We start from the raw sequence: 26848 nt of genomic DNA, 5'->3' as shown, positions 1-26848 counted from the left end.
TGTACTTGGATTGCTATATGTTGCGAGGACAAAAATACAGATATATAGCTACTTCCGAGGACATACACACCTTCCGAGGACCTTTTTCATAGTCCTCGGAAAACATAATTTATATTAATAGTTAATTCGATTATTAATACGTTTTGCGTAGCTTAGGTTTAGTATCGGGGGAAGGTATGGTTCACGTTATATTAATATTAATATAATTATACCATACCTTACCCCGATACTAAACCTAAGCTTCGCAAACATTTCTATGTTCAGTCACGGGATATTCAACTCTTGTTTAATTAAACTTAATTAAAATGCAATTCTCCATTGTATTGCATTGTAATTGAGTTTAATTAAACTCCAATTAAAACGCAACCCTATATAGGAACGCGTTTTAATCGAGTTCATATCGCAACTATATTAAAATTTAATTCAACTATATTAAAAGTTAATCCAATGGAGTCCTCGGAACATATTGCAATACAAGTATGTGTGAGTGTGAGTGTGTGTGAGTGTGTGTGTACTTGGATTGCTATATGTTGCGAGGACAAAAATACAGATATATAGCTACTTTCGAGGACATACACATTTTCCGAGGACCTTTTTCATAGTCCTCAGAAAACATAATTTATAGTTAATTCGATTATTAATACGTTTTGCGTAGCTTAGGTTTAGTATCGGGGGAAGGTATGGTTCACGTTATATTAATATTAATATAATTATACATGTACCATACCTTACCCCGATACTAAACCTAAGCTTCGCAAACATTTCTATGTTCAGTCACGGGATATTCAACTCTTGTTTAATTAAACTTAATTAAAGTGCAATTCTCCATTGTATTGCATTGTAATTGAGTTTAATTAAACTCCAATTAAAACGCAACCCTATATAGGAACGCGTTTTAATCGAGTTCATATCGCAACTATATTAAAAGTTAATTCAACTATATTAAAAGTTAATCCAATGGAGTCCTCAGAACATATAGCAATACAAGTATGTGTGTGTGTGTGTGTGTGTGTGAGTGAGTGTGCGTGTGTGAGTGAGTGAGTACTTGGATTGCTATATGTTGCGAGGACAAAAATACAGATATATAGCTACTTCCGAGGACATACACACCTTCCGAGGACCTTTTTCATAGTCCTCGGAAAACATAATTTATATTAATAGTTAATTCGATTATTAATACGTTTTGCGTAGCTTAGGTTTAGTATCGGGGGAAGGTATGGTTCACGTTATATTAATATTAATATAATTATACCATACCTTACCCCGATACTAAACCTAAGCTTCGCAAACATTTCTATGTTCAGTCACGGGATATTCAACTCTTGTTTAATTAAACTTAATTAAAATGCAATTCTCCATTGTATTGCATTGTAATTGAGTTTAATTAAACTCCAATTAAAACGCAACCCTATATAGGAACGCGTTTTAATCGAGTTCATATCGCAACTATATTAAAATTTAATTCAACTATATTAAAAGTTAATCCAATGGAGTCCTCGGAACATATTGCAATACAAGTATGTGTGTGCATGCGTGTGTGCATGTGGATTTGTGTGTTGTATGTACCATATGTGTTTTGATTATGAGGTGTTCGTAGAGGTCTGAGTAGAGTATATCTATGGTTTTTAACCATGGTGAGTATTTGCTTGTAAGTTTCCTGCCAATCTCTGGTAAAATTGTGTTTCCTTCAGCTCATAGATTAATTACGTAGTACCAAAAAAAGATGTATGTGACTATGAATATCACAACTGTGATTCAATGTTGTATATATAACGTAAAAATTGAGATTTTGTCCAATAAAGCTAACAATATTGTTGTATACAATATTATAGTCATGTGATGTAGTGTTCTCAAATTACTGTAAAGGGGTTAATTATTCACTGGGTTTTAATTTGGCTTATTTCGCTGACTGGGAAAAGGCGCTAAATTAAAACCCAGTGAATATGTAAAATTTAGCATAGAACACATTGTCTAAATGATAAAACCGTGAATTTAAAACCCACTGAATATGTCTGAAATGATAAATCAGTGAAATTTAAACCCAGTGAAAATTAGTCATTTTACAGTATGTTGATCGCAGACAACGCTGAATCCCCTGGTTTCTTTTTTCCATTTCTTTTCGTCACTAGCTATGACCTTAAAATTAACTATTGACAAGTAACACATCTTTGACTGTATAAGGTTTCTCTTTTGACTGCTGTTAATTGATTGACTGAATGCACTTGACCCAGCACATATTCATATTAAAACCCTTTGGGAAAAAATATGACATCATAGTCACTGTCTCTAGATAGACATACATCTGAGCAATGTCACTACTGTACTAGGCAGTAGTAAAATACACAAAACAGTAAATAAAATATTTGTACAAAACTAAACAAAAATGCTTTCCTGACAGTATATCTACTCAGATACTCAACTCATTGTACAGTATTTTACTGAATACCATATTGGCTCTATTAATAGAATGTGCACTTGTGTAAATTATAGAGGTGTTTCTGTGGTCATAGAAAGTAATATTTTAATGATCTGTGTACAACAAATGTAAGTTTTTGTTTATATGCACTTCTATTGGAGATGTGCTTCTAATAGAACTAATACAGTATACATGTTTCATTAAAAGTCAGCTGGAAAAATAAAATAATGTCAATGTTCATTTATATATTTTCTCTTTAATTTTGATTGATTACAAAAAATAATTAATGAAATCAATAGCTATTGAATTGAATTGCAGATTGTAATAGTTTCTTTTCAATTAGAAAGTGTACTTTGTTTCTCAGACTAATGGCTTTCCTTGAAAGACATCATTATTTTGTAATAATCATTTATTCCTTTATTTGATCTGCACTTAAATGCCCTGTCTGATCAGATAAATATATTATATTCCCTCAAGTATTAAGTACTCAGGGAATTATGACGTAATACTTGTTAGTTTAGGAAAAACAAAATGAAGTATGATTTTAATATCTCCAATTTGATTTTTGAGGTAACAGTATTGAAGGTACCGTAAATACCGGTACTCTAATTCAGGCGTCATTTTTCAAATATTTCTATCTTTCCTGGTGCGAAAGGACTGTTTTCCTGCTTGTAAAAAGATCATGCTGTTTTTCCAACATCAATGTCAAAAGATCATACTGCCAATTTAGTTTGTCTCCAATGTAACCTGAACTTGTATTTGACCACTATTGGGCCCATTGTTCAGAAAACACTTTCCACTTGAAACTTCACATATACAATACATTAGACACAATTTCACAATCAAAGGGTTTTAAGGGTCTTTTTGGTCAAAATACCGATATGCAATATTTTAATGTATAAACTTTGCATTGACTAATTTCATTCAAACTAGAAATATTATAAGACACAGCTTCAAACGCCATAGTTTTGTGGTTCAAGCACATTTCAGAGGTACTGTTCAGAAATGGACTTGTTCTAAATGTTTCACACACTACTCTTGAATGGGGGCTATGACATGCTATACATGTCATGTATATTCAACATTTTTGTAATCACTGATTTTTTTCTCCAACATTTTTTTTCTAAAAACCACCTGTTTTTCAAGACTATCGGTAATTATTTAAATCTGGTCAAAGTTTTCAAGGTTTTATGGTACTTTGATTTTAAGGTAGTTGCACAACTTTTGGATATTTGTGTCATTTTTTCTCAGATAAAAATGTATCCAGTTCAAAACACACAGCATGACAAAGTAGACACAAATTCTAGAATGAAATAAATAAAATACAATGGTACGTTTTGTCATTGACAAAAAATAACTCTATGTTTCTACAAGTGTGGTGTCAGTTTGCAGTACAGATTGTTGAAACTGTCAAAACCTAAATGTAATATTATATATTAAAAATATTAGCCATCTCTATAATTTCAGTAATCATATTCATTAGAGTTTCTGTATAGTAATAAAAATCAAATCAAAATACAGACCAATTAGAATGTGCTATTCTAGTATGTCTACAGCTTAATATTATTTCGGGTTGTGACATGGCAGACTTTATATTCTGGTTGACGCCATATCATTATATTGATTATCTTGTATTGCTTTATAGATATTGCTGTTGGAGCCCCCTATGGTGGGATTGATGGGAAGGGTGCTGTATATATTTATCATGGATCGATTAATGGAATCATAACTGAACCAGCACAGGTAAATAATATTAATGAAACCTTGTAGTAAACTGCATCAAAACAGTTCATATAACAATATTTTCACTGCTGGCATTTGTTGCGTTTCAATAATTTGATGGCTTTTGTATGTCAGTTACAATTTGCAGTCTTGAAAATCCAAGTGAAATGTCCTCAGCTAAAAAAACTCAGAATTTTCCTTGACTTCTGGAATTGTGAATATTGTCTCTTGAGTGTGGTTTACTGTATTCTTTTTGTATAAATCCTACAATGAATAATTTGACAGTCTTACAATAATGATCACATAGGTCCGGACCCCAAGACACCCCCCCCCCCATAGATCTGCCACTGAAATTACAGTGTCAATGTGTGCCACATGACTCACAGACATGCATTTCCTCCTACATTAATCTCTATTTTTCTAGTCAAGGCAGAGGATTGAGTAGTTGCAATTTTGTTAGGAATGAAATTGGTAATTATCCTTCAGACAGCAGGAATAGGCTTATTACCGTCACATGTAACTTTTGAACACCAATGCAGCAAATTAGCAAGCAAATTAGCTAGGCAGTTAGCAATGTCGGTATTAGACAAGCGTACGGCGCCTGCTTTTAAAATTGAAGCACCACTACTTGAGTGCTTCCCATCAGCAGAGTCTGGCACATGGTGGGAGATACCATTATTTTAGGGTATAAACCACCAAAGTCTTTGAAAATCGTTTATATGTAATATTTGTGTTATGCAATTAAAAAAAATTTGTTCCACACTTATGTTCCCCATTTTATTTGTTTGCTATAAATTTCAAATTTCTACAAATTGATTTACTTATACATTCAATAGAATGTACTACCGGTAAACACATTTTGGTGTTAAGTTAGTATAGTATAGTCAAGATGTATAAAAAAGAGAAACTTGTATTAAATACAAAAACTAATTTTGACGGAATATTATCCATTTCTGTATTGGATTTTATTACCACTGTAGATTTAAAAACAGCAATTGTGTTAAAGTTGATTGCAAATTTTAGAAAATCTTTGAGTATTTTGTTGTGCAGAGAACTGATCAACCTTACAAAATCAAATTACCGGTAGTCATTAGTATGGCCATTTATTGCATACTTCTAAATTGGACTGAAATTATATGAAATGAATTAAGCTGAGGATTTGTGATAGTTTGACTTTCTAAGCATTTATAAGCTTTGCATAAAATAGATTGCAAATTGTAGAATCTCTATAAATGAGAATTTTATTGCAACATAGACACAGCAAATGTCTAGCATGGATATTATAGTGGACAAAGAATGGTTGCTGTCACTGATTAATATTGTATTATCTAACAATAATGGGTGAATGTTAAAATGTTATAGATAGTGCATAGGTGTAATCAATTTTGTTTAAAATCACTAAAAGTTTTCCCCATGTCAACTTGAGAACAAAGAGAACAAGTATGATGATTAAGTGAGCATGTATTCATGAAATTTTAGTTTGGATTGAAGTGAAGAATCGAATCATGGTGTTATTTTGATTTCCCGTGGGGTCCATGGGTGAAGAATAATGGCTTTGTTTTTTGGACAGAGGTGGTAGCGAATAAATCACAAAAATACAATCATTTCCCTCCACAAGATGTTCATGCAACATTTTGCAAATTTTTATGTACTTTCTTGTTATTTTAACAAAAAAATTACCTATTGCATTGCTGCAGGTTTTGATCCAAAAAAATGTGGGTCATTTTGTGATGAGTGACAATTTTAATTTAATTTTGGTCAGATGTCATGTAACCCAAACAGGAGCCGCTAAATAGAGCAGTGAATGTGTTTCTATCTGTAGTTCAATTGTGTTTTGCATAATACAAATTTTTAATTAATTAAATCTGTGCAAAGTTCATTTTTGCTTGCAAAGTGTTAATTTGTTAGACCACTTTATGATATCAAAATGTTTAGATTTCCTTTTCATATGCAATAAATTTTAACAATGAGCTCAGATTGATTACTGGTCATTATTTATAATACTGTTACTGGAATACTAATGTCTCTGATGAGTAAGTGTATTGATATCTCCAATTTTAAAAGCATTCTCCTGATAATATCAAACTGTGTTTTATGGTTGCAATTAGATATTAGTGAAAGAAAGAAAGAAATAATCTTTTTTTTCAGTAAGGAAATGTTACTTAGATGCATGATTCTATACATCTTATCACTGACTAAATGTCTATATCAGATGACTATATCATAAATACCATGATAGTATCCCATAATTCCATGGTTCAATCCCAGGGATTGCTAAGCAATTTATCAGCTTCTATGAAATAAACCTACATAATAAAGCATGTAGAAAATGTTGATTGTTTGGTCTAAATTTAACACACAAATTATAGAAAATGTCATTAAGAACTAGGGTAGATTTGGGAAAAATCTACTGAGAAAATTTTGAAAAAAACGTAGGCATGTTTGAAAAAGAAAAGCAAAAAAAAAATTGTGTACAGCCAACAGTACTCTGAAAAAAATCTAACACAAAAGAAAGCGTAGAAAAAAGTAATTTGCAGTGTTTTTCTGTCATCTTCCCTCCTAGAGTTTCTAATGGTCTACCCCCACTGGTAATAGTTCTAATATTATCGCAAATTACACATGACAGATCTTGTTAAACCCTGTGGGTGCAAAATTTATGGATGTCACAAACAGTGTTGCTTTGACTGCTTTGATACGCTTCAAAATAGTCAAAAATACCTTTCACATTGGTCCTGTACAATTTCAATCATTCTAAGCATTTTTAGAAATTGTTTGCCTGGAAATTGTGCTTCTTCAAGTCATGTGAAAGCTGTGTGAGGATTTCTCTACAAGATAAAAATAACAATAATTTGACTAGACATTTTAGTTTTGTGCCTGAAAGATAACAGTTTCACATTCTACTAATTCCAGTATAAATTACTCTCAGTTTTAGGAACACCTTCAGGTCAATTCAGTGCACTCCCACTTCCATTAGCTGTAGAGTACAATGCAACCAAATAAAAATCTGAAATTGAATAATAAATCACTTTTCTTGAACTATTCCAGGTGATTATGGCATCTACTATAAGTAGTGACTTGTATACATTTGGATATTCTATAGCTGGAGGTTTGGATATGGATAATAATTTCTATCCAGGTATGTATCTCTTTAGGTCTTATACATAACCCCCTCAAGCCAGTACAGAACAGTGAAACCTATCTAAACACCAGTACAGTGAAACCTGTCTAAACCAAACACCAGTACAGTGAAACCTGTCTAAACCAAACACCAGTACAGTGAAACCTGTCTAAACCAAACACCAGTACAGTGAAATCTGTCTAAACCGAACACCAGTACAGTGAAACCTGTCTAAACCAAACTCCAGTACAGTGAAACCTATCTAAACTGAACACCAGTACAGTGAAACCTGTCTAAGCTGAACACCAGTACAGTTAAATCTGTCTAAACCAAACACCAGTACAGTGAAACCTGTCTAAACCAAACTCCAGTACAGTGAAACCTATCTAAACTGAACACCAGTACAGTGAAACCTGTCTAAACCAAACACCAGTACAGTGAAATCTGTCTAAACTGAACACAAGCACAGTGAAACCTGTCTAAACCAAACTCCAGTACAGTGAAACCTGTCTAAACCAAACACCAGTACAGTGAAACCTGTCTAAACTGAACACCAGTATAGTGAAACCTGTCGAAACCAAACACCAGTATAGTGAAACCTATTTAAACTGAACGCCAGTACAGTGAAATCTGTCTAAACCAAACTCCAGTACAGTGAAACCTGTCTAAACTGAACACCAGTACAGTGAAACCTGTCTAAACCGAACACCAATACAGTGAAACCTGTCTAAACAAAACACAAGTACAGTGAAACCTGTCTAAACCAAACACCAGTACAGTGGAACCTGTCTAAACTGAACACCAGTACAGTGAAACCTATCTAAACTGAACATCAATACAGTGAAACCTGTCTAAGCTGAACACCAGTACAGTGGAACCTGTCTAAACTGACAGTACAGTGAAACCTATTTAAACTGAACGCCAGTACAGTGAAATCTGTCTAAACCGAACTCCAGTACAGTGAAACCTGTCTAAACTGAACACCAGTACAGTGAAACCTGTCTAAACCGAACACCAATACAGTGAAACCTGTCTAAACAAAACACAAGTACAGTGAAACCTGTCTAAACCAAACACCAGTACAGTGGAACCTGTCTAAACTGAACACCAGTACAGTGAAACCTATCTAAACTGAACATCAATACAGTGAAACCTGTCTAAGCTGAACACCAGTACAGTGAAACCTGCCTAAACTGAACACCAGTACAATGAAACCTGTCTAAGCTGAACACCAGTACAGTGAAACCTGTCTAAGCTGAATACAAGTACAGTGAAACCTATCTAAACTGAACATCAGTACAGTGAAACCTGTCTAAGCTGAACACCAGTACAGTGAAACCTGTCTAAGCTGAATACCAGTACAGTTAAACCTGTCTAAGCTGAACACCAGTACAGTGAAACCTGTCTAAGCTGAATACAAGTACAGTGAAACCTATCTAAACTGAACACCAGTACAGTGAAACCTGTCTAAACCAAACATCAGTAAAGTGAAACCTGTCTAAACCAAACACAAGTACAGTGAAACCTGTCTAAACCAAACACCAGTACAGTGAAACCTGTCTAAGCTGAACACCAGTACAGTGAAACCTGTCTAAGCTGAATACAAGTACAGTGAAACCTATCTAAACTGAACACCAGTACAGTGAAACCTGTCTAAACCAAACATCAGTAAAGTGAAACCTGTCTAAACCAAACACAAGTACAGTGAAACCTGTCTAAACCAAACTCCAGTACAGTGAAACCTATCTAAACTGAACACCAGTACAGTGAAACCTGTCTAAACCAAACACCAGTACAGTGAAATCTGTCTAAACTGAACACAAGCACAGTGAAACCTGTCTAAACCAAACTCCAGTACAGTGAAACCTGTCTAAACCAAACACCAGTACAGTGAAACCTGTCTAAACTGAACACCAGTATAGTGAAACCTGTCGAAACCAAACACCAGTATAGTGAAACCTATTTAAACTGAACGCCAGTACAGTGAAATCTGTCTAAACCGAACTCCAGTACAGTGAAACCTGTCTAAACTGAACACCAGTACAGTGAAACCTGTCTAAACCGAACACCAATACAGTGAAACCTGTCTAAACAAAACACAAGTACAGTGAAACCTGTCTAAACCAAACACCAGTACAGTGGAACCTGTCTAAACTGAACACCAGTACAGTGAAACCTATCTAAACTGAACATCAATACAGTGAAACCTGTCTAAGCTGAACACCAGTACAGTGGAACCTGTCTAAACTGAACACCAGTACAGTGAAACCTATCTAAACCGAACATCAATACAGTGAAACCTGTCTAAGCTGAATACAAGTACAGTGAAACCTGTCTAAGCTGAACACCAGTACAGTGAAACCTGTCGAAACCAAACACCAGTACAGTGGAACCTGTCTAAACTGAACACCAGTACAGTGAAACCTATCTAAACTGAACATCAATACAGTGAAACCTGTCTAAGCTGAACACCAGTACAGTGAAACCTGCCTAAACTGAACACCAGTACAATGAAACCTGTCTAAGCTGAACACCAGTACAGTGAAACCTGTCTAAGCTGAACACCAGTACAGTGAAACCTGTCTAAGCTGAATACCAGTACAGTTAAACCTGTCTAAGCTGAACACCAGTAAAGTGAAACCTGTCTAAGCTGAATACAAGTACAGTGAAACCTATCTAAACTGAACACCAGTACAGTGAAACCTGTCTAAACCAAACATCAGTAAAGTGAAACCTGTCTAAACCAAACACAAGTACAGTGAAATCTGTCTAATACAAAATGCCTATTAAACTAAAAATTGTAATCATTGACATACATGCAGTGAATTAACTGAGTATGCCACATGATATAAATTTATACCCCTCCATTAGAGATTTACTTTAGCTGTAAATACATGGATTTACTGTCATGTGATGCTCATGTGTCATATAAATTCTTGTAACATTTGATGAAAGCAAACTGTTATCGATTCGCACTATGGCTTTTAACAATACTTTCTGCTGTTTTTTTATTTTGTGGGAAATTATGTAACAATGCTTGACAGGGTGAGCCTTATGTAAATTCTGTTTGTTTGTTTTTTCTGCACAATGTATAGTGGAATAATTGAAATGCTAGATTATATATTAAACCATCTAATGCATTATTAGAAAAAAGATTGGTTAAAAATAGAAACACTATAGAGTGTGTTTATTGACGTTAAGTTAAATACCAGAAAATGTTCAAAACGGGCGTTGCTATGCACTGAATGGCCATCCTTGTAAGACATATGCTTCATACTTTTAATACTCCCTAACACTTCATGCAATGAGCATGATTATAAGAGTAGAATTATTTGGTGCTGTGTAAATCATTAAAGTCATGTGCCATATTGTGGTAAATGCTTTCTATATCAATTAAGCACACATATATTCTCTGGGTTTTCATTTAGTTAAAATCCATGTTTTACAGTATATTATTCATAACCCTACAATCACAGCCTGGATTGTAGAGGATGGGTCATAGATTAAAATTCATTTAGATTGCACACATACAGAGTATCATAAAAGTCAGGCTATCATAATGTATTGATGCCTTAGGTTATATTTTACCATTTAGACAAATGATGTGCTACTGACGTTACACTAATGAGTTCCAATGTATATGATGGTTGCTGTAAGCATTTCTTTCATGTTTATATTCTTCTACAGAAGTAATATTATGTAAATTTCTGTTTAGGTTGACAGTGTCAGTAAACTTGATATTGCAGTTAAACACAGTACAATATGAACCAAAAGACTAGCTAGGGGACAGGTCTTCAAGTGTTAATATCTATAGATGTAGTAGATACTCATATCTAAAACTATGGCTCAGCACTTAACCTGTTAACCTGTGGATGGTTCAATTGGTACTGACTTCTTGTTTTCATAAGCTCAACTTAGAGACTAATTTTGAATTTTGAATTTGGATGCATTTTTGGGTTGATTTTGTAGCATTTTTTTTAAAAGAGACAATTATTGAACATTCCATGTTTTTGAATATTTACCACCTTCTTTTAAACAGCAGAATACAAAAAGTCGTATAGTGGAAATGCTCAAGGATTTAAATTTTGGCAAAAATTCTACAAAATATTTTCAAATTGCTTTATTAGAAAATAAGCATATGTATACATTATGCATACATGATAAAATATGATTGAATTACTGGTATAATAATTAATAGATGAAAAAAATATACAGAGATGAAAATATGAGAAGCATTCATGGTTTATCATTCATCTTATAATCTTGTCTATTTTTATCATTTTTAATGAATGTAATTATATAAGTGGATGCTTTTCTGCTGAAATTTCATCAGTATTTTCCCTGTGGGACAACAACACATTATAAGATGGTTAGGGGAAATATAAGATGATATTAAGAGTATATTGTAGTGCTGTCACTGTAAATAAACTAAAATAATAAGATAATGAATATCTTAACGATGTGTACGATTTATTTTGCATGCATATCATGAATCAAGAGAATTGTGTGAATAACTGTAAACATTTCACTGGGCTACTTGGAATCTGGAGTCACAGTATGTTTTGGGAATGTTTTCAAATTGTTAAAACCTTAAACTTTAAAATACAGTTTATATTGCTCCTAATCCTAATTTCTTAAGCTGAAATGTCAAAAATTTGTTTTCACTTGTGACTGATTGTTTGGATAATTGACAAAAATGGTTCGTCTACTTAAAATTAAATTTACTTGCTTGCTTGATAGCTGTAAATGGTTTTATGGATCTGAGTTGTTAGCCTGAAGCAAAATGTATCATGTGTTCTGAGAATTCAGGCATGAGTATAAGGTGTAATTTGAGAAAAGATATGTGACCAATTATACTCTAATGCATTAAGATTGATAATAAATTTTCTTTAATTTCCTTCGATTACTGCACATTTTATGGTTGAAATTACTGTGCATTCTGAGTAAAACTATTATAAATTGCTTATCAAATACTTTCTGAGTGCACAAATGTTATTGTCGCCTTCATTTCCTTGTGGCTGTCATCTTAAATATATCAGACTGCATTTATCTTGTATTCATGGTAACTGCTGTCTGGTCCGGGAAACTGCTGTCTGGAATGCCTGGTGGCTTGAATCATGATGTTTGTTTAGAATTACTGAGAGCGATACTATTCCTGGTTTGACAGTTACTGTACTCTGTGTATTAAAAGTGCATCTCCAATATAATACATATGTAACAAGCACGACTACATTATGCATATTGTTTTTCAACATGACACATTTACTCCTAATAGAACAAATATGGTATCTACAATTTCTGGTGAATTGTTTGAGTAATCTTTTGGTGACAGCTGTCTGAAGTCAGAATATAGTTGTCTATGTTAAGAGACTATTATCACCAGTCAATGTAACGTAACTTATCTTGCATGTGACTTTCTGTGAAAGGATATATGACAGATTACGTATATAAATGAAAGCATCTGACCTTTAACTGTCAATATTGACACATTTTAAATGAACTCTATTGATTTCAGATGTTCTGGTTGGTGCTTATGATTCTTCTCAGGCTGTCCTGCTTCGGTAAGTTTATTGATTTCACCTTTATTACATGCGCTGCATATTTGTGAGCAAATACAACTATAAAAACCGTACATCTCTCGCTGTATCATTGTTACTGTATACAGTGTGCGATAAAAGTTTAGTTTACAACGATCATAATTCGGTTACAGTCACATGTGTACCTAGCAAAGTGTTGATTTCATTAGAATAAATGCAATTTGAATGCCCAGCAGTGAACTCTCTGGAGACAACAAACAACAAACAACTAATACATTTGCATGGAAGTGCATTTTTATCAGCTTGGTTAAACATAAAAGCCTCTCACTCAATGTGTTTTACCTGCCTAAGGTGCTTAATCTTTACTTCTTACCTTGTCTGTATCATCGTACATGAAAGGCATAAATGAGGGGAAAATGTCTGTCCTTGTGCTTGTTGTTGTCATTGTTGACTCCATTGGAAAAGTTTTTTTTTGTGGATATTATATTACCCAGTTTGGGATCTTGCCCAATTTTGATTATGGTACATGTTCTATGAAGATATTTATTGAATTTCACTTAAAATTTTCTACGTGTGATTACAATGACTCAAACTGTTTTGCCGATTTGATGATTATTCTTTATATGAAGTGAATATGTGTGTCAATTGGATAAGTCTAGGAAACCGGTATATTATGAGTATCAATAAAAATATGACAACTGCAGTGCTTTCAAATCTGGCTAGTATTTTATTTTGCTTAAACCGCGGGTCTGGGTGTATAAAAGGAAAGATGGCCGCCACTTTTCAGTATGCAAATGACACTCAAGCGTGAAACATCTCTTTGGGGTGCTCTGCAAAATCACTCTTTTCGGCAATCTTAACGCCTGTGGTGCTTTATTTTCATGTTGTACACAAACATGAATATGTCCGCGATACAACTGCGATGTTAATTTACGAGTTTGGTGCGATGTCAGTGCGATTTCCGCGTAAAAGCGACGGAAAAGCATGATTCAAACAGTCGTTTTGACTGCTCAAACTGGCTGTCAGTCATGGGTTTATGTAAATGTAAGGTGTTAATCCTGAGTTGTTTGTTCAATCTCTAGGTATGTTTATGTAATTACGGAGTTGATCATGTAAGTGATATCGTGGAGCTAATAAGAAATGATATGCTGTGAGCTGTTTGTCCGTCCGTTCATCTCAGGGGACATCGTCGGCGCTCCACGAAGCGGTCCGATCCGAGCGAGTGCGAATCGCACGAGCTGGGGTGTGCGCGAGAGGGGAGGGACTTTGCGTAAACATACCAATAATTTCTGTAGTGTGTGTGTGCAAAGAAAGACATTCGCGGTTACAGGGCTGATATCGATGAAAAGAGTCGAGGGAGTCCCAAATACGTCCCCTACAATATGTCGAGTATGCTTCTCAAATTTCTCTTCGTTCTCGAAATAAATAAATTGAAAGGTCTCACAAAAAATTATAATGTTCCCTGAAACATGTCCCTGCAGTGAAATATTTAGCCCTTTTTGTCACGTATTAGTATGAGCCGCGCATATATTTATGTATATTTGGCGTCGGACCCGTGCCGCACAGCCGTATACGTATAATAAAGTTTTTTTTATTTTTGTTTTTTTGACGTTGCATAACGTCATTATTGCCGAGCCGACAAGACATATTATGGCAAACGTTGTACGACAACTACATTGTGTAGGTCATTCAAATAAACTACAGTTATTTCATGATGCAAGTATTTGACAATACGGTAGTTCTCTTTTTGGAATATTTGTTGGCCCTGAAAAGGGCAACATAGCACAGTACGTAGTATGAATACGTCGCACTCGTAACGTACGAGTGAATGAATAAATACATTGTATAAAAAGGTCGCACTTGTAACATATTAGTACAATATCAAGAAAGCAAAGGCATGAGCTCAATTCAGAGAGAACCTTACAATGCCGTAACGCCATTTACAGAAATTGTGCTTTACAGTCGACCACGAGCGAAACAAACACAGAAAACGGCTTTCAAAAGAGTGCGTAGGCCCAGTGAACGTCGAACAACGGGATTCAGCAAGTCCTTTCAAATCAGATAATAGCGTAATGCATGATGTTAGCTTACGGAGTTAACGCCTTCAGTTGAAATGATAACAGCTGTGTACCAAGTAAACAACTGGGCGGACCATGCAAATTACATTTCCCATGATGCATTGGTGCAATTCCTGGGATTGCGGAGCCGCGCTTTAAATATATTACTGTACTATTGGTAAATTTTCATGCTATATTATCAAGTTACACTGAGATTAATACAGTATATGTAGTATTAATTGTGAAACACATTGGCTATTTATTTTCTTAGATATGTTGCTGTACTATTGTTATTAAGAAACCTTTATAAAATATAAGTTATATTATTATATGAGGAACATTGAGATTAGTACAGTACATGTAGTATTATTTTGTAATTATGATGACTTTTTCTAGCCTGTATTTTCGGTGCAAAATGCTTAGATAATATATTATTGCATTGTTTCAGGACTTTTATACTCACTCGTGCCATGCAAAGAAAAGATATTGCATTGTTAGTCTGTTATCCATTCATACATTTGTTATTTAATTTAGGTTCTCAATGGAAAAGGTTGTAATAGTAATATGATGTTATTTTGTCTAAACATATTTGCTAATGATTATATAGCAACATTCCCAAAATACGCTCAATAAATCAACAAGATGTAATGTGTGATAACTAATCGACATAAACTATATTTAAATTAATCATTTTATTGTACTCGCAATTTTTTCACTTGTTTGCTGGAAATTCTGCATAAAAATGACAAATTAGCGTGATTATTTGTTGTAATATGGATTTATTATTACTGTTCAAACTAGTCCAATGATAGGTGTCAATATTTATCTTGTACATTACCTGAATATTTGGTTACTGTACTCTCCAACAAATTATGTGTACATGGTACCACTGTCATTGTGCAGTATACTTCACATTAAGTTCTTTTATTAGGGGGGCATTCTTTCTGCAAAATATGTGATGTGTACTTTTTCAAAGCCTACTTCAAGGCCTTCCACTTTTGCCATGTTAACGCTGTAGTTACTACGGTGATTGCAATTAAAACATATTATCTGATCATTGGTATTGATTGATTTAGAATGTTTCCTGTTAAAAAAAAATCAATTTTCACCTGGCTTATATTGAATTACACCTACATCAATCAGCATTAAATACAGAAATACTGAAGTGCATGCAGAAGCATTTCATGTGAGAATAAGTTCTTTCTTTTTAGCTCCGCTGTTGACTTTGTTGAGCGAAGCTTATCATATGTGTGATTGTCCGTCGGTGTCCGTCGTCTGTGTCAACTTTTTACTTTTTCGACTTCGTCTTGAAAACTATAAGTCTGAATGCTTTGATACTTTGTGTATATCTACCTTGAGTAGACCTCTCTTAGATTTGTTCATTTTCTGATGATATCTGACATTTCAATTGACATGTGCATTGCTAACAAGGGAGCAATCTCAGCTGAGAGTCTGTTTGTTCATGTACTGGGCAAGCTATGAAATATTGAAAACCTTTATTATTTAGGAAAAACAACTTTATTAGCTTTTGACTTTCCAAAAAATGTTTGTTATATTTGATATCTGCTTAATGGAGCTTATGGTAAGACTGTCATCATCTGTCTGGCATTACTTTTCCATCGTCATCTGTCCGGCATCACCTTATCTGTCCAGCATCACCTTATCTGTCCGGCATCTGTCCTGCATCACCTTATCTGTCCGGCATCACCTTATCTGTCCGGCATCTGTCCGGCATCACCTTATCTGTCCGGCATCTGTCCAGCATCACCTTATCTGTCGGGCATCTGTCCTGCATCACCTTATCTGTTGTCATCTGTCCTGCATCACCTTATCTGTCATCATCTGTCCGGCATCACCTTATCTGTCATCATCTGTCCGGCATCACCTTATCTGTCATCATCTGTCCGGCATCACCTTATCTGTCATCATCTGTCCGGCAGCACCTTATCTGACATCATCTGTCCGGCAACACCTTATCTGTCATCATCTGTCCGACATCACCTTGTCTGTCATCATCTGTCCGGCATCACCTTATCTGTCATCATCTGTCCGGCATCACCTTATCTGACATCATCTGTCCGGCATCACCTTATCTGTGTCTGTCCGACATCACCTTATCTGTCATCATCTGTCCGGCATCACCTTGTCATTTGTGACAAATTGATAAATTACTATACAAATTGTGTTCAGTTTGGATGTGTAACATGCTTTTAGGTTTAGATTTGTTACTTTTGTTACAATACCTGTGTTTTCTTTTTTTTTCAAATTATCTTTTTTGGTCAAAACAAATGTTTTTTTGACAAATATAAAGAAAAGAGAACAGGTGCATGGTTTAGACTGTTTTGTCCATTTAATTATATGTATACATGTTGATGATAAAAGTATAAAATGAATGAGAGAGATAAAAGGGATTTAAAGATGTTTCCAGTTTATAGAGTTCTTGTGTAGGCAGGTGTAGTGTTGTAGTAAATAGATCTTTTCACACTGTGGGATACTGACGAAAAGCTTTTACTATTACGTAAAAGAATGAACAGCTCTGTATAATCACACATGGACAGAGCAAGCATAAAATGTGTTTCCGGGGCTTTATCAATCTGCCCCTTAGCGATATCATGCGTATATGTATATGTACCCTCTTGGTATAAAATTTAGTAGCACACAGATGAGTCAAAATAAGTTGTATATTTACATGGATGGAATTACAGTAACATTTCTGGTTTATTTGCACTTCTACTCAAGCAAATATGTTCTGGGAACTGCATGTCCAATAAAAGCTAAACATGTTAGATATAGGATAAAGTATGTCAAACTGACTTATTAACAAATTACAGTAAAGCAAATACATTTTATCATCATTTATGTCAAATGCATGCACTTCAATGCTATGTCAAATGTAATTCATCCCTACAAAACTCATACTGTAAAATATTTACGCTGAAAAAATGATTCAGTAAAAATAAAATCCAGTGAGTATACCTTTTTCCCCCATACATTACATTCAATTCATCAAAAAACAGTGAAAATAAATTCCATACAAAACACCCAAAAAGTATTTTCAGCAAAAATTAATTCCAGCTAAAATAAAGTATTCTACAGTAGAATGCTGTGTCAAAAGTAATTCATCTCTACAAAACTCATGAAAAATCTTAACCATGTGTAGTGATATGCAGTAGTTATGAAATGTTGAATGACATCCAAGGCCTGGTAGCACATGAAATGAATGATAAATAGAGTAAACAGCTGTGAATCTTGTGGATGGATTAAGACTGCCTTAAAACAGCAAGTTGAACGTAAATCCTAACAATCACTAATCAAGTCAAGAAAATTAGATTGAACCTGTGAAATGTGCTTGACATAAAATGCTACACAAATTGATTCAGATTGTCGTTTTACTTTAAGATCTTTTCGTGACTGCACGATTTCAAAGTTGTGTCAATTTGATTATGTGAATCTCAATTCCTTAATAATATTTGAAGAGAGGAAATATGATTCCAGTTTTATGTTGATACAGGTGATTAGACTCAAATTGCCAGACATTGCTTGGAATACAGAAATGCAATAAAGAGTCTCCTATGCAGCTCTGCTAATATTTGAATGCTAGATTGGGTATTTCTTATTGCTATGACCTTTAGAGATTTTAGCATCACAATATGTACAAAGCAGCTTCTCTAAACTGAAACCTTCAGTAAATCTGTTCCAGTGAATAGGTCAATTGTTGATATGCTGATTTTTTGGAGCGATCAAAATATGCTTATTTCATCATACTGGTAAATGACCATCATCAAATGTGTATAGGACATTATTAAGTGTGGAAATATCAGAAAAATACTATAATTGCAGATGTATAGAACATTATTAAGTGTGGAAATATCAGAAAAATACTATAATTGCAGATGTATAGAACATTATTAATTATGGAAATATCAGAAAAATACTATAATTGCAGGTTTTAAATCCTGTGTGATGTTTTGACTCCACTGGAACACTTTGACTTTTGTTTGTTCTGTTTGATTTGACCTATAAAACAGGATCTTGCATTGAATGGAAAATGGTTTATTATAATGAGTGAAACTACTGAGATACACAAAGCTCTGATAATATTCACATTTTTAGCTTATCATACAAGTGATAGTCCATCGTTGGCGTCAACCTTTTACTTTTTCCACTGCTTCTTTAAAACTACAAGCCTGATTGCTTTGATACCTTGGGTAGACCTTTCATAGATTTGTTCATTTCATGATGATATCTTTTAAATTAATTCTCCAATTTTGATGAATATTTTTGTAATTTTTAGGAAAAAGTGATATTTTCGACTTCTTGTTGAAAACCGCAGGGACGATTGCTTTGATATTATGCATTATAGGTACTAAAAGTGGACCTCTCTCAGATTTGTTCATTTTGTGATATCTTCAATTTTCTAATTTTGATGATATTTTTGACTTCTTTTTGAAAACCATAAGTCTGATTGATTTGATGTTATACTTATGGTAGGTGCTACAGGTGGATCTCGCTCAGATTTTTTCTTTTGTCCTCGGATTGAGGCATTCCCATGAACGTGCAGGTGTCATAGTAGCTTGTTCTGTAACTTATATTTTTTCGAAAATTGAAATTGGACTATGAAAATACATTATGAGTAAAACATTTATTAAACTCTCCACTCAGAAATTATCAACATCTGCTCTACTTTTGCTGAATAGTTTTCAGTATTATATCATATTTTTGTTTTAAAAATAACCAGACTTTTTAAACATTTTGTGGGGGAATTTAACTCCTCAGAATTTGATAATCCCTTTGACAACTCCAGTTTATTAACAGCTTGGTGACTTTTGTCTGGATGACATTTGGTTTTCAGTATTTTATCATGTTTTTTCTTTTAAAAATAACCAAGCTAACATGAATTCTAATGTAATGCAATATACATGAAACTTAAGAATTGAAATAAAATAAAACACCTGGTACTGTAAATGTATTGAAAGCATCCACCATAGTTCTAATAATCCTTCTTGATACAATGACAATTCCAAGATTCAATGACTATTCCATGATTCAATGACTATTCCATGATCTAAAGATTATTTCAGGATTCAATGACTATTCCATGATTCAATGACTATTTCATGATTCAATGACTACTCCATGATTCAATGACTACTCCATGATTCAAAGATTATTTCAGGATTCAATGACTATTCCATGATTCAATGACTATTCCATGATCCAATAACTATTCCATGATTCAATGACTATTCCATGATTCAATGGCTATTCCATGATTCAAAGATTATTTCTGGATTCAATGAGTATTCCATGATTCAAAAAGTATTTCATGATTTCTTGCAAGTATTAGATGTTGCTTAACTTAACTTAACTTATCTATTTTTTCTATTTAATCATATTCACTGCATTTTAAATTCTTTGATTTCCCACTAAAACAATTATTAGTTCAATTGTAATTTTACATCCTCACATGGATTTAATTTAGCAAATTTCTCTTTCAGCAAAAATAACATCATTGAACCGAATACTCAATAATATAAGTTTTACACTTCTATCAATCACATGTTTATGAAAATTTACAATTTTATAACTAATAACTTGAAATATAGCACAAGTCCAGTGAATTAGAGAACTACTAGTGCTAGTGCTTTCTATTGTAAATATGTGTTTCTGTTCTGAAGGTCATACATTGATACTAAATCATCCTATTGTTCTCTTTCATCATATTAACAAAGGGTATGACAACCTAATTGTGGGTACCTACTTTATTATTAAACACTTTTGACTGACATGAAATCTGTGACATGTTTCATTATATATCATTACTTGATGTACTCCTCTCCAGATATTGATTGTGAATGGATTTCATCTATTATTAACAAAACTTGATTTGGTACTATATAAATTGTCTGAATGAAAGTGGAGGTTATGACCTGGTTATTGCTCCATGTGGACTACCATTCACTCATTCTCATCATTATAATACCATAATATGTATATCTCTTTTATCATTTACTCATTAATTTTCAAACTTTCATTGTCAAAATGCTTGGCATATAAACAGTCAAGCTTCTTTAAACTGAACCTGTGTGGCAATCAGAAACCAAATTGAAAATTATGTTATTTACTTCAAACTTTCATGATTTTGTGACATAAGGTTACAGAAAGTAACACAAAAATTCTAGCTAAATTAGATTTAATTGAAAACGAATTCAGTGTGGTAGAATTTCCATTGTATTGAATCAAATTTTCTCTCCCACAATGCATTACTTCGATATCAGTTATTGTAAAATTTTAATTCAATATAAACTTTGTTTTTCCTGAATCAAATGTGTTTTTACTATTTTGTCTATCACTCATTACTGATCACTCTGTTCACATCTTCCATGCTGACACTTCTCCATATATCATCTTTATTATCCTCAATTCTGTAAAGTTATGCTAATGTTGTTATAGCAATCAATCATTATGACTTTTTGATTTCAAACTAATGACTGTATGTTGACTCGTGTACTTTAATTTGACAATAGTCTACCTGCAGGTGACCATCTAAATTTTTTTTGTGTCTGAATTCTGAAAATAAATCACAACCATCAATAATTGTCTTGAAAATAATTGACAGCTTGAAACGAAAAGTTTTTTTTTTGTTCATTACCTGTACTTGAATTGAATTCCACTATTCTAAAATGTGCGCTTTTCTTTTCATAAACATCCTTGTATATTTTTCAGCTTGTTGAGTGTGATAAAATTATATAAATACTTTTCTATTTCGTGACCTCACCTGCTCTCTTTGTATCAATTTGTGCATTATCCTTCGAAGAGACTATGGGTCTTTTATTACTAAGCTAGGTAGCCGTCAGAGAACGCTCCACTAGTTGTGGCTCCCTAGGTCAGGTCATAAGCTTGAAGACTCTGCAAGGGAAAGTGCAATTTGTGCTGCAATGTTATTGTTAAGAAAAGTTAAATTACTAATATTATTCATATTTAAAATTAAAGGAATTTTTTATATGGCAAATGTTTTAGCATTCTTGGTATGATAAATGTTTAATGTGAATGCAGACGTCTGTGCTGAGAAAATATCCGCTTCGTTATCTATAAAAAAAATAACGTTATGTCCATTTGTATAATTACATCATAGTTATTACTATTACCATAAACCAATTTCACTGTTATTTTTTCATTAACACTTTGGAACATTTTTAACAAAATTGCTTCAAAGTGTCAATTTTCTTCCCAAATTAAATGTAAAATTGAATTAGTTTGGCCTGTTATACCAAAAAATACTGTTACTTATTTTTATAAAAGTCTAAATATAATCATGACTGGTTCATCTGTGTCATAGTTTTATCATTAAATGTTTATTACTTTATACATTAAAGGCCACACTACTTCAATGTTATGTTTAATACTCACAATAGTTATATATTAGTGAATTAACAGCATCAAAGCAAACTGATTTAAACTGTCCATTGTCATAAGTTGAGTATAAATTTTTCTATCATTTTTGTTTTCTTTTTATCAAAATTTTTTTCTGTTAATAAAATCTACAAATAATGTATTGCAAAACATAACATTTTAAACTATGGCCTGTAAAATGCCCTGAAAATACCAATTTGATTGCAAATTTAAGAGACAGCTTGGTAATATAGAAAGCATTCAAACACTGACAAGCTCAGATTTAACTTACAATATTTTTTTCATTCAGACATTGAAACTTGGCTAATTTAACGTAGTCTGTAATCACTCCTTGTATGTCTTCACCAGAGCGCAATTCAAAATTCAATAACAAGATAGCCTGGTTGCATCAAATCAATTTAAATTACATGCAGTATTCAATATGTGATTACATCATAGTGCATTGATTGTATCTGCCAGGCTTATATAATGTGAATTCCTGTTCCTGATTGCCTATATAATGAGAATTCAATACTCGTTATTGTTAATAAAAGTTTTCTACTTCTATTTGTAACTTTTCATCAGTGTTTTTGTCCTAGACCAAAACAGTGGATGTTCTTTTTTTGTTTGTTTTGATTCAAGAGGCTGTAATTAGTTCTCCAGCATCAATACACTTTTTTGGGAGGGGGGGGGGGGTGATGGGAAAAGTGCCCTCTATTGAGTTTTAAAGTATAGTAAAATACTTGTTTTTCAAAATTAAGTTCTCAATATTGCTAAATTTAACAGAGATGGCAATAAATCAGTTATTGTAAACAGTCGGAGTGATTTTCATGACATTTTCATAACACCTTCAAAAGCACAAATATTATAATTTATAGTTCACCATTTCACATCCTTTGATAATTTAAAAAAATATCATTATGCTTGGAAGCCCTATACCATATTCATCTTCACAACTAGATTGTTTTCAGATGTATGCATATTACCCTCTGGTAATTAGATTAGATATTAAGCATACCTCTGGTATCAGATGTTGGTTCGAATCCATTAAATTAAACTCTCAAAAAACAAATTATTCAAAAACTTTTTTTCACATCACATATGAGCCATTTCAGTATAATTTACATAGCCTGTCATAGCAGGATAGTTTTTTTGCAAGAAAAATGTAAACACCTATAATCGGAATAAATTTTACAAGAAACCATACAATCTATATATGTGCTACTAATAGAGCAAATACAGTATATGTTTCAAATGAATCCATACAAGAATACATATGTGCAATAGTAAATTCTTTTCCACTGTTTCATGCATGAAGTCAACTACCCGGTAATCAATCCACTTTTTAATAAATAATAATTGTATCTGCCGTGATATATATGTATCTTAAAATATTCTCTATGCATTTCTTTAATTTATATTCCACTTCTCCTATTATTATAAATATTAGTATGGAACAGTCTTTTGTTTGAGATGATGTATATAATTCTGCAGTTTAAGTGCAGTTTAAATGAAATTCAGTTGTATTTAAAAGGCATACACTATTTTACATAGTGATTCTAATTTCGTCAGTTAGTCAGTTTAATAAATGATATACAAATTGGGTGGTTTCCAAAAAGGGAAAACTAAGTTCTGGTATCTGTTCCAATTCACAGTCTATTTTCTCCTTCCAGTTGTCGAGTTAGATCGTATTTTCAGCAATTTCTATTTTAATTATTGTATAATGTAACAATAAATCACAAGAGAGACAGATCCCAAAGGATTGTCAAGTCATTACTGGATGAGCAGCATTCTATTGATTCGACAGATAAGTCCATCCAAATAGAGAGATATATTGTCTAGAAAATCCATCTACCACACTTTCCACTTTGGAATATTTTAAGAATCAGAATGCTTGCAAGTACTGTGTTATGCTGGTATATTTGGATAAAATAAACAATGCTACTCAAATACAAAACATTTCAAATTCCTCCAGCATTCAGTTAGAGGCCATTTTTGCCAATTTGAATTAAATCCCCAAACTACTCAACCTTGAATACATTTGTAACAATTGGAGGTGCAAGAGATTTCCTAATTTCTCTTGTGGAAAAAGTGAGAATAATGCATTTTTAGCTTTAAGGATTGTATAATGTTTGAGGTCTCAAAGGATATGAAACTCATTTAACGAATAAATAAATAGTGGGATAATTCAAATATCAAGGAGATATTCCCCAAAGAACAAAACTCTCTTTGTTAGGTAGCGGTGTATTAAAACACAGTGGACAAAAATCATGGTCAGATGAGATTTATCCTGATTGAGTAAGTCAGACAGACTCAAATAGCTTTCCTCTTAAATTCATTTGAGTCTTCCTAAACTTTTGGAAATGTGATTATTTGGATTACAAGGGATTATTAAGTGCATATTGAACAGGAAATGTATCAATTTAATGCCTAAAGTTTGAAGATGGGTTATGTCAGTGAGGTAGAACACTTCATCTAATTGGATTTATGAAGGGACTGTAGTGATAGCTTTAACAAAATATTCGTGCGAGGAAGAAGAGACTTCTTGTGTAATTGTTATTTATCACCTTTTTATAGTGTACCTACTTGCTTCATGAACAAATTGATCCCAATTTTCACTAAATTTGTGAGGAAAATTGCTATTGAGAAATGACAAAAAGAAAATCACAGTACATGTGAAAACCGTTTTCAGTGATGTTTCAGGGGCAACAGATCTATTGGTGTTAAGCACGTAGTGATTTTCATTTTCTTCAATTTTACTTGATAATGAGTTTTGTGGAGGTAATTTTTTTTTTTAACTTCATTGTACTTGTCAAACCATGTTCTTAATAATGATTTGTGTGTTATTTTTCTGTTAAAACCCTAGGATAATAACTAGAACAAAATTAAATCATTTTAACGATTACGAATTATTAACAACAACAATAGATGTAGATGGTTATTCAAATTCAGTGACATTTAACACAATGAACTCAAAGGATTCGTGAGACAGATTTTATTGATTAATGAAAAATAAGAATATACAACTTGGGTGATGTGTGAGAATCCCATTAAATCACACAATGAAAGTGTTCATGTAGATACATTGTGGTTCAAATAAACCATTGAATTCTCGATGCTAGAAATTGTTTATATTGGGAGAGGGGGGTATTAAACTCAAGTCTGACAAGCTTCCAAATGTGACTGTAATCTGAAATAATGAATGCAACATTTTATGATCTCTTTTCAACAAAATCATGACAAATGCAATTTACTGTACAATTATTACTGCTTTAATATCCATAATAATTGGTCGCTTTTGGGCTTCATATCGACCTAAATGAAGTTTAACAAGCATGATGGGTCTTCTCACAAGGGACTAATGATTTCCCTTCTGTCCTGTGTTTTTTGTTAACCTTACCTGGGCCTTGAACACCCCCTTCTCTAATGGCATTGAAGACAACTACGATAATTCACTATGCATTCTGGATGATAATACCGTAATCTGTTTTCTTTACATGTGTCAGACTAAATTATATCTTGTTTATGTTTCACCTAGTACATGCAGTATTGATTTTACAGATGATTTATATTTCTGCTTATCTGTTTAAAACTCACTCTTTTCTTTTTCTTCATAGGTCCAGACCTGTTGTAAACATAAATGCTGAAATCAATATCCATCCTCCGGATGTTATTGATTTGGAGAAAAAGACGTGTGTTAAGTATGATGGTACCCCAGTGGCCTGGTAAGACACTTAAAAGTATTCACTTCCAATATTTCTTTGTATGATTCACTTTCCTCTTAGAATCTGTTAAGATTAGAGTCAGATTTCTTATGTATGATTCACTTTCCTCTTAGAATCTGTTAAGATTAGCGTCAGATTTCTTATGTAGTTATATATGTTCATTTCTGTTTGCATTTACTCAAATGGCAACTTCAAAATAGATTTTTATGGATCAGGTGGGAAAGTTATGCTATACAAATATTTACCATATCATACGTCCTCTATTAGCAGCCCATTTCTAATCAAAGTGCACCTAAATTAAACAATGCATTTATTGTATTCTTGATCATTGAACTACTTTAAAATACTTTATTTTCTCTTGCAACTAATTTTTGCTATTATTGCTGAAGGAATGATTCAGTGAGAATAAAATCCAGCGAATATACCCTTTTCCTACATTATACATTCAACTTGTCAAAAATCAGTGAGATAAATTCCATACAAAACGCTCAAAAAGTCTTTAATTCCAGCTAAAATAAAGTATTTTACAGTATGTTTTTTTTATGTAAATGCATGTTCTACTAATAGAGCAAACATGGTAATCCAATTTTGGGGGTATTTTGTTCAAATTTGTTGTAAAATACACATATCTCATTGGTCGAGGTGAAAAAGTAAAAATATTTATATAGTGAATACACAGCTTTGTTAATTGGGCAGTTGCAAGAATACAAAATCTTGGATAGTGGAAGTAATTGAATGTTAAAACTTCACCTGATCACAAAGTTGCCTCAGATTGGTTCACCAAACACACCTGGTCTCTGAGGCTGAATAGAGAGATGTAAGATAACGAGAAAACAATACAGATGCTATAAATAACGACAGACCACTCTCAATGAAATTAG

General features: G+C 33.1%; 1 protein-coding gene across 1 annotated transcript in view; it reads left to right on the top strand.

Annotated features, from left to right (window-relative positions):
- Positions 1 to 26848, top strand: part of LOC102804078 (integrin alpha-8-like) — an 81149-nt gene that overhangs the window by 31360 nt on the left and 22941 nt on the right. The window contains exons 12-15 of the mRNA XM_085501047.1: positions 4062 to 4159; positions 7184 to 7274; positions 12772 to 12817; positions 25860 to 25967. Of these exons, the coding sequence (XP_085357173.1) occupies positions 4062 to 4159; positions 7184 to 7274; positions 12772 to 12817; positions 25860 to 25967 (343 nt within the window). The remainder of the gene's footprint in view (positions 1 to 4061; positions 4160 to 7183; positions 7275 to 12771; positions 12818 to 25859; positions 25968 to 26848) is intronic.

The sequence above is a fragment of the Saccoglossus kowalevskii genome, chromosome 7 (genome assembly GCF_978046115.1).
Source record: "Saccoglossus kowalevskii chromosome 7, keSacKowa6.1, whole genome shotgun sequence".
NCBI lineage: Eukaryota > Metazoa > Hemichordata > Enteropneusta > Harrimaniidae > Saccoglossus > Saccoglossus kowalevskii.
The sequence above is the reverse complement of the archived record's forward strand: the minus strand, read 5'-3'. Positions and strand labels throughout refer to the sequence as shown.